At 41.0% G+C, this 10,121-nt stretch overlaps 1 protein-coding gene across 7 annotated transcripts in view; it reads right to left on the bottom strand.

Annotated features, from left to right (window-relative positions):
* Positions 1–2,367: 2,367 nt before the first annotated feature.
* Positions 2,368–10,121, bottom strand: part of pcdh19 (protocadherin 19) — a 55,676-nt gene continuing 47,922 nt past the window's right edge. For all 7 annotated transcript variants that reach the window (XM_080900619.1, XM_080900618.1, XM_080900623.1 and 4 more), the window contains exon 5: positions 2,368–5,087. In XM_080900619.1, the coding sequence (XP_080756745.1) occupies positions 4,528–5,087 (560 nt within the window). In that variant the 3' untranslated portion in view covers positions 2,368–4,527. The remainder of the gene's footprint in view (positions 5,088–10,121) is intronic.

The raw sequence follows: 10,121 nt of genomic DNA, 5'->3' as shown, positions 1-10,121 counted from the left end.
TTGTTATGGGGACCCAAGGGTCTAAACACTGCTGAAAGGGCATGAGTAATTCATATGAGTGAGGCAGGGCTAGAATAGTGGTTTTGCCCATGAGGAGAGACTTTAGCTGGAAGAAACAAGATCCTCCTTATAGACTAATGGATGTGTTAGCAAGTGTGCTTTCAGACCAGCTTTCATGTTGGCTCCACCAGGGGGTATAGAGGGAATGGCAAATTAATTATAGAAATGAAGCCAACCTCTTTTCTTATCATAGAGGGCAGCTGTGTGGCATGTGTGTTTCCTCTTGCTTGTTTGCTTCGTTCAGTCGCTACAGTGGCAAAAAGTGTCCTGCTCTGTATCTAATCTCTGCTTCCCTTTATCAATCCATACCGCCTTACTCGTGAGAAAGACCTGCTGTCTGCGAGGGAGGTGAAGAGTGGAGCCTTTATTGAGTGAAAATTTCATATAAAGTGTTTCAGACTTGCTGAGAAAGAATCCAGCTTTGTCTTGCTTTTCAACTTATTTCATAGCTTTTACAACCTTCCACTCAAAGTCGACTAATAAATCAATGTTTCAAGTGGGATCTAGTGTTTCAGTGACATCATACTGTTGGCTGTGAAAGCACATTACCCACCAGTGGAATGTGAGTCTCGATGACAGCCTTCGTGCTCCTGATCAGTGTCTACGTTGTAGTTTTTTTGAGAGACATTTACAGTGTTAAATCTCCTAAAAGTGGCATGTTTGACCCACTGTTGCGGATGAAGGCGCTCTGTCTGAAAGAGACACTAGCACACACACACACACACACACACACACACACTAGCCTCACTTTCTGAAAGATTCCCAAAGGTCTGCTTTGGAAATAATGGGAAAGAACAACAGTGAATGCATGGAATATTAATGAAGGCTTTAAGCCAGCCTCAGCAAAAACTCTTAATATCAAACAGATATCACATATCAAGCAGAAAGGACATGTGCTGATGTGTTATCGTGCTGTTTTCAAGAACAGCGTGCTGAAATTCACTTTGTAATACAAAATGTTAATGTATTGTGGAAAGACTGAATTGTCTCATAATAAAGAGCCTGTTGCATTCTCCACTCACCTCCTACACCGGCTTACAACATCAGCGTCAAGGATGAACTGAAATTACAACAATTCCTGGCTGAGAAAAATCTTCACATGTCTCCGTTTTTTGTTTCAGTCTGAATGTGAGAAAAGTGTTGCGCCACCACTCATTTGTTTGTATTTTGATTCCAAGGACACAGACTTCCTTTGAAATTTTTAAGTCATCTTGGGCAATAGTTTTCCAGGCTTTCCAAAAGAATTTTGTTTTTCTGTGGACACTGACCAGTTTGACATATGAATCATTCAAGCATAAAAAAGAAACCTAAATAGAAAAGACGACCAGTGGTATGTCCACACATTTCAGACTAACTAGCAAAGAACCTATTTTAAATAGATTCTTTAGGTCATTTGTTTCTATCAAAAACTACTGCAAAAACAGAATTTCTTCTCATTTCTTCAGCTGAATCTATGAAAAATGCCAAAAATATCACAGTTTTACAAAAAGCTATTAGCTGAAAACTTGGCACATGTTGGCATGTCCAGTGTGTCCTTAAACCAACTGGGGAAACAGGGCAAGTGGATGACAAAAGAAGAAGTAGCAGGGCTAAAAAGTATCTACAGCAGTATCTGAGAGAGTGACACAGGCCCTGAGAAATGCATCTGGCTCTTCAGTCGAGAAGGGCCAGATGGTCTCGGAAATGGTCTCAGTGGAAGCGCGGCTGTCAAGAAGCCGTTCTTAAGAAAGGGAAACAGGAGAACAGGGCGCGGTACACGTACAGTGGAAGCTCTGTCATGGTATTGGGGATCTTGTCAAAATTGATGGAATTCTGAACATAAAGAAGTACTGTCAAATTTGGATCCACCATGCAATACCACCTGGAAAGTTTCTGATTGACAGTGGCTTCATTTTTCAGCATGACAATGATACTGAACACACTGCTGCCAGTGCAGTGAATGTATACCTGGATAGAAAAACACACAATGGAACACTATCAGTCACGGCCTGGCCTCAGAGCCTAGACCTCAACATTATTGAAGCGGTATGGTGTAATCTTGACACAGAAGGAAACAAAAGAAAAAACTATTCCCAAAGACGACCTAAAGAAGTAATGAGAAAGCTCAGCAAAATAAAAAAGGGGAAGTGGCTCAATCCTTTTGCACAGTACTATACTTATTTAGGCAGCACTGTGATGGATAAAGTTCAGCTGAGAACTTCTTTCAGTACACAAAGACACAATGGTTGTTAAGAAGCAGTGGATTCAAATTTCAGTTCAACCCGAAATTTCACCGGTGTCGAGTAAAAACAAGAAAACAAAGCAGAGAACATTTAATAGTTTAATTATAAGCTGCTGTATACATTCAGTGATTATTCCGATTTTCATGTTGCCAGAAGCCATGGGTGAGACCAGCAAAACATTCAGCTACAGAGATCTAGTTTGTTGTATGCAATTTGTCCATTTTCATTCATATTTTTCCACATTGTACATAGTTTACTGCAAAGCAACATAAAACCACATTGCTGATGTGCAACACGGTTCTTCCAAGACCTTAGTTCCCTCTCGCATGATTCCACCCAGTCTGTTGTGTGGTGCTCATAGTAAGGGAGAGCCCTGCTTATGCCACTGTGGTCTCAACCTTAGCTTTGAGATCAGGAGAACACAGATGTTACAGGGTGACAGCAGTGCTGAGTAAAGCTAATCTGCACATCACAATGCCCTCATCTGAAGTTGGAAAAGTCTTTTTTTCCCCACGTGATTGGGCCATATAGGAAAGCCAACCTATTACACAGATAAAATAGGTGGAACCTCGTTGCAGCCTGGAGAACACTGGAAGCTGTTCTTCCTCCTTTGATACTGAGATGAAGCAACATCCTGCAATCATTAAGGTTGTGTTTGCATCTTTTTTGGTTTCTTTTGCTATCTCACTCTAAGCTCATTGAACTGACACACTAATGTTGGTGCTGAAATCGCTTTTTTTTTTTGTCGTTGTTGTTTTATGTAATTTTTTTTGTCTTTTTACATTTTCTGGTAGCCCACACAGAAACTGGATGGCACAAGAACTGACCAATAAGAAACTCTTTACAACAAGGTAGACTGCAAGTCAACAGTTGCCAGGGATCACACAGTAAACAAAAAAAAAATCCAAGTTTTGAACATAAACAACAAAAAAAAAAACCCCAAAACAAATCCGGTTCAATATAAAAGCAAAAGACAAATGAACGAAAAGCAAGTTAATTTCAAGTATAACTTACTGATAAAATAACTACACAGCATTAAATATTCTCATTATACATTTTAAATTATTTATAAAATATATTTTGGCATATATGTTTTTTTTTTATTTTTGTGTTTGTGTAACAAACGCTACTGTAGCTTCAGTTGAACACCAATGTTTATTCATTTTTTTTCTCTTGAAACAAAACATTAAAGGGATTGTCACATAACAACAGGTTATTAAAAATGATAATAGTAAACCCTATACAGAGTTTCACATAGCAAGACATGAGTGACGATCCCTTCTATCCTAGCCCCATAGTCAAAAGTCAAAAAAAGTACAAGACCAAAGCACAAAGTTCTAAGTTGTGCTCCACTGGCTACAATCAAGGTTGGGCACAGGAGATTTCAAAAGCAGAAAGTCTTTTTTTTGTTTCATACAACGCAATTTGATCACAAGTATCTGTCTGTCCCCACCTCCTGCAGTCAGAGCGGCTTGGCAGACAACGAGAGTTCAATCAGCTCCATCCGTGATAAAATATAAATACTGTAAGGACCTCACAGTCTGATGACACGAGGATGTCCTCAGGGACATGCAGAGAAAGTTTCTCTTATTTGTCAGGGACAGGAAGACATGAGACCGGGAGGCCTCACCTTCCTTCTCCTGAATGCACTGCAAACTTCTGAAGGAGTAAATTGATGATATTTTTGGATGAATCCTGTGTGTATTTGTTTTTGTTTATTACAGTGACAGAACTCTATACAAAGGAACAAAGAGCGATTTTGGCAGCTAAAACAGACTGCAAAACCAAAGAAGGCAAATATCAGTTCGTGATACAAAAGTAGTTCAAAAGGCATAACTGTACGTATGAACTGGCACCTCAGGTGTCCAAACATGTAAAGTCCTGCTTTGGGTCGAGGGCTGGAGAGCTCCACTGGCCGTGTCCATGCAGTCGGCAGTAACCTGCCTGTCCACTCATCGCAGGCTGATAGAAAGAAATCTGAACAAAAAGCAAACAAGGAAAAAGTACTGCGACTACAACGAAGCCACATCCACTACCTGGGCCTGAGCACACAACTAGCTGCAGCATACGTCAGTTTATCTTCAGCCCAGGCTGGTTTTTCAATTTTGTATACTGCAAATGGGTGTGTCTCTCTACTGCCACAGCCAGATTTTCTTCTGTGTATACACAGCTATTGCGGGGTATATATATGTGAGTTTACACTGGATGTGTGTATACATGTTGGTGTGTGTCACAGAGAAGCTTGCTAAAGCACAATGTCCTTCAGGCGCTTGCTGCTGGGGGATTCCTTGTCTCGGCCGTCGTGGAGAAGCGTGTTGATCTCCCTTACAGCCGGCTCACTGTCCTTCCCCTCCGGCTGCCGCAGCAGGCTGTGGTTGGCGATTCGCTCTGCGTCACGGCATTTAAGCGTGTTGTAGGCAGATGACGGCTTGCACATTGGGCTCTTCAGGTGCACAGGGGAAGTGATGGGACTGGCCGCCTCCCGCCCATTGCCAGCTTCACGAACAGCCCCTCCATTGGCCTTGGGGCTACACACCTGAGACTCCTGAGTCCGCTTTCCCTTTATGTCTCCTCGTTCCACATCTTCAGACCCATCCTTGCCAAAGGTGGCAAAAGTCCTCTTTGTTGTGCCATCCTCATAGTGTGGCACGTCCACCGTGGTGGCCTCGATAGACAAAGCGATGACGTTGCGAGCGTGCTCGGGTGACTTGGCGCGTGCTGGGACTGTAACGCGAGGCATCCAGCAGCGGTCAGAGTGGCCTAGGATCCGACACTCATCCTGGCAGTGAAAGCCCTCACTGGGATCTGTGGGGAAATAAAGAGACAACCTAATTGTTATATTTGTTCTTAAAGTTAATTGATTTTCGTCTTTATTCTGATAATCCCCTCACGATTTAAGTATGTCAGAATTGACTTGAAAAACACATGAAAACTCAGTTAAGCATTACTAAATGATTTTTTTGCAATCTACATGAGCGCAATATTGCACTCCCTTTAACACTACTCCATGATAACTAGGGCTGGATGTTAGGGGCACGTCTAATATGCCAATTAAATTATGAATTGTTAAATCAAAAGTCCATTTGCAGCTGTTGTATAATTGAGTTTTCTGTAGCAACATTAGATGAAAGGCAGGTTTAAACATTGCAATCAGATATCTCACAAAGACACCAGACGAGTTGCGGTGCCGCTGCACGGTTCATATCTCTCTCCCTCTTTGTTTCTGTCATCTGGCGCCGGGTTATAAATATGTAATGATGTTTAACGCTGAAGTGAAAAAAAGATTTGTCTGAGTCTGTATAACTGCGTCTTCTGCATTTTGTTGTGTTGAGGGAAAAACATTTAAGAACATTTCTGCATCATTATAACAACAAAAGGAGCCGAAGTCTCTCAAACTCAAATGCTTTAATTCTTGTTTGTTCTTTAACAGTCCAAAGAGCAGTACTCAGAAATCTCATGTACACATAATTTTGTTTGTCCTCTGTCAATTTCATTTAGAAAATGTTCACGGTGTCACATTTCTAGCTTTAGCAGCAGAACGTTGATATTTTTTGGAAAATTTCAAACAAAACTCATTTTTCCTAAACCTCGATATGAAACCGAACCCCCCACCTGCTTCTTAGGAAGAAACCTGCCACACACATGCACAGTGACATATTTCTTTTCTCCCCTACTGCTTGTTTTACTCTAAGCAAGAGCCATCCTACTTTTCAGAGGCCCAAGGTGACAAGAAGGGATCGTGAGAGGGATTGCGATCGACCCAAATGCATACACTTACATCTGGCAATCGCAGCTTGACAGATCACCTAATTAAAATCACTAATGATCTGTTTTTCTCTCTTCTTTTCTGTACTCATGAGAGGCACCTCTGCTAAGGCCCCGGGGATCGATATCTAAAGACTGGAGACAGGCTTTTCAGGAGCAGATATGCCAGAGTTGTCTCTCATAAAGTATAATCTGATGAGACTGACAGATATGGCCGGTTACCATGTCATGGAATAACTGAATGAGTATGTTAGGGATATCACGAGCTGTCTTAAAATTGTGAAGGAATCATCGCCTATGGGCACCGAAATCGCAAGCCATGAGTTACCAATGTCCATATGACAGAAGAGGATTTCTCTCATCATGTCTGTCTAATTGTGCACAGGCTGACATGCACTGACATGACATTCTCTCTCAAATGAATGTGGATGAAGAAATCCCGTTGTCTTTGAAGCATCTGAACTATACTTCACAGTAACAATTTAAGTACACACAATTTAATAATATGTAAAATGCATTTTTGAATTATTATCACCCAATACTATCCAAATTATACGTAACAGGCATAACGAGGCTGCTTTATTTAATTACCATACATTTAAGCTCATTTGATGAGGCCAAGAAGCAATAATGTGTGAAAACTGAATATTTCCCACTAGTTATAGTCCTGCATCTATGGAAATGACAATGAATGCTGATTGGTCCACGAAACTGCAATGGCAGCAATCAGGGAGACAAAAGGCATTGAGTTGGGGGTTTTGTTTAAACATTTCCAATCAGGATGTAATAATGCAATCACAACAGAAAGTAATTTTTTCCAGGTACCAAGAACATAATAGAGGATGATGAATAGAAAAATAAATAAACATAAAAAAGCACAATTTCAAAGCCTTTTTAACCCCGCGTAACTGCTTTACCTGTAACAGCACTTTAAAACGCATTTTTTTAAATATAAACTCGAAGAGGCAATGTAAAGATAATTGTTCACATGAGCATTTAGTGCTCTTATTGAAAACTTTTGTTTTACATTCATTCAAAAGTTGAGCTCTATATTTAGCAATCTGAAATCTCACCAAAATTCTTGTTTGGCATGTTTGACAAAGTAGATCTTTTGCTGCACTGATTAAAAATTTACAAGCATCTCGGTAATGAATTCAATTTCCTCTAAACACTTTGGCTTATTTCTATAGCCTAAAGCACTTTCTAAGGCGTGAAAAGCCTTGAGGCACAAAGAAACATACACAAGTTGTATGCTCTCTACTGCGCCGTGCGTGCAAATGCAGTGAATGCCATTTCTCTCCTTTCCTTTAGGGGTCTATGAGCGAACAACTGGGTTGTAAATGACATTGTTATGAAAGCCAAGTGCTATTAACACTCACACATCCTGCCTTTCCTTGCAGCTTCATAAAACGCAGATGTTGCTCTAAAAGGCCCCAAAAACTGGAGGAGACAAAATTTAAATGAAAAAAGTGACAGGCCATCGACCTTTAACAAAACGTAATCTCCTCCCATTAAAAGATAAGAGAAAAACAAGCTTGTGTAAGGCAGGAGATGAATTAAAGGCTTTTACAGCACTGCTTAGATTTAGAAGTCAACAAGTACAGAATAGAAGACAGTAAAGGCCCTCCTGCTGTGCATGTGTATTCAAAGTTATCAGGAAAATAAGCTTGCCAATCAGCTCCAGGAACAGATTTAGAGTACGGAACAGAGAAGGATGTCATTGGGAGCATTTCCGATCCACAAAGTTAATTACGAAGGGAGCTCCACCAGGAGGTACAGGCTGGGCTGCAGATTTTGTGTGTGTGTGTGTCTGATTTGTTCATTTAAAATATTGTGCAATATAATGGTAATAAAGTACAACTCTAATCATGTATCAAGATCACAACACTACTATTATATCAAACATGCTGCACTCTAATGTTGACTCCAAGGTAGTAGAAAGGACTTTATATATAGGATTGAAAATATGAAATTAAAAAAATAAAACATGTGCAAAAGCTAAAGTCTCCTGATAGGACTCCATGTTTTTTCTGTTTGTAGTTATAGCACCAATTTGCATCAACACAGGGTGAAAAACCCATGCTTCCTTCCATCTCATCTTGCATCTGTTACCTGCCGGCAGCCGATTCTGTCCTGTCTATTTGACTCAATCAGATGAAGGTGTCTGAACTTCAGCTTACAGCAGACAGATCTTCAGTTTCAGCGAGGGAATCCCACATCCTGACAAGCTCGTTGCTCAGTTTACCCTTGTGCACTGCGTATAATGATCCCTTCATGTTATGCAGCTGCAGGTGCTATTTGTTTGTTGCTAATGTAGCAAGAAAAGAAGAAAGACTAAAGACTAAAAAGACTAAAATCCACTGACACAAAAGGGAAGGGATGCGTTCACTGAGCGAGACGCCTCCCCGTATAATTCCCTGAGCTTTCGCCAGCTATTCTGCGTCCTGTTTGCCTGACTCGGAAAACGCAAACGCTTATCCCTCCAAAAGTAGCGCACACAGCCTGAAGGTAGAAAATGATGATGTAATCCTGTAAAATCAGCGTAAGCAGCGGCAAAACAGAGAATACCAGTTTGGCGGGGCAGAGACAGGGTTGAGTAGATATGAACCAGATTCAGGTGACAAAATCATAATTCTGTATGTCTTAGTTTGACTACCACAAGACAACTGGGAACTGCAGTATGACACGATGCAGTCAGTTTGGTTTTACAGGATGATAAACCCTAAAAAGAATTATGAACAGCAGTGCAGGAACAGCAGTACGGTATGATAAATCATCTTACTAAGAGTGCCACTTGTGGCTTAAACTACTTTTGTTTGTACTTCCTCTATATGTGACATTTTTGATGCAGAAGAAACAATGCATTTCAACTGATGGTCTTATGAAAACAGATGCTACTCAACAGACATCCAGACAGCATCACAGCTTCCTGTGATGGAACTGTTATGAAAGGAAATAATGTAGACTAATTTAAACCTCGCTATGCTTTACTTATGGCCTCCACAGACTTTACCAGTTCCCTTTGATTTCTTTTGCTTGTTTTTCTGTTGTTACCTTATTGTCTTTGATATTAATCCCCATTAAATATTCAGTAACAACGCTACCAAATAGTCTGAAAAGATCAAACAGCACACAACAACACTGCCATTATGCTACGTGCCCCTTTTCATTGGTTGGGAGTACAGGTGTAAAATCCAAAAATCGACTCATAAGTTATAAACACGATCGAAGGCCTAAGGAGTCAAAATTTCTTGTCGTGTGTGTGTGTTTTCATTTAAAGCTTTTCATTTGCAGCTAAAATGTCCACTTTTCTGGTCTCATCTTGGTATGCCACAGTATCTTTAACAATGAGAGGGCTGTTTTCTAATTGCTACTCCATATTAATTTTCCATCCTGGCAGTCACATGGCAAAGCATGATTAAATCTAAATTGTTACTACAGAGTCTTGATGGAGCCTGTAATGCAAAAGCTGATGAAAGCGTCACAAGGGAGAGAAAAAATACTGCACGAACAGAAAAGACGGTGCCTGTCTGTGGTTGGTTAGAGTTCAAAATATGCTCAAGAACTAACAGGTTTGGTCCTCTCCGATCCTAACACAACAAATAGAGCTTAACATCTAGTCTGTCCTAACTACAGCAAAGGACAGTTCTACGGCCAGCTGAGGCTGAGGCTTGGCCAAGCAGCCTCCTACACTACTCACAAGGGAGAGTCCAAGCACTGCTGTCATCCCAGCCAGCCAATTCAGTCTGTGGGCCATAAATCAGCCTTGAGGCTTGGCTCCTGCGGGAGCAGCAAGATGGAGTGTGATGGTCTTGTTTTTACAAACAGTAGAGGGGCACCCTTACTGCGCCACGTAAGCCATCATTCTCTGCACAGCATCGAGTCCTCTCCTTCTCCCTACAGCATCTGGTTCAGTCACATCAAGCTATCCCCCCCACCCCCCGAAACGTCTAATTCATCCCTCACAGCTCCCTGCACAAGGCCATCCTTTATGCGTCCCCTCCTTTTGTCTTGCTCTTTCATCTAATCAGTTCTACTGTCTCATATACGTTGATGTAATTAAATGAATCCTTC

The sequence above is a fragment of the Rhamphochromis sp. 'chilingali' genome (assembly GCF_963969265.1).
Source record: "Rhamphochromis sp. 'chilingali' genome assembly, chromosome: 13".
In the NCBI taxonomy this organism is placed as follows: domain Eukaryota; kingdom Metazoa; phylum Chordata; class Actinopteri; order Cichliformes; family Cichlidae; genus Rhamphochromis; species Rhamphochromis sp. 'chilingali'.
This window is presented reverse-complemented; position numbering and strand designations above follow the sequence as displayed.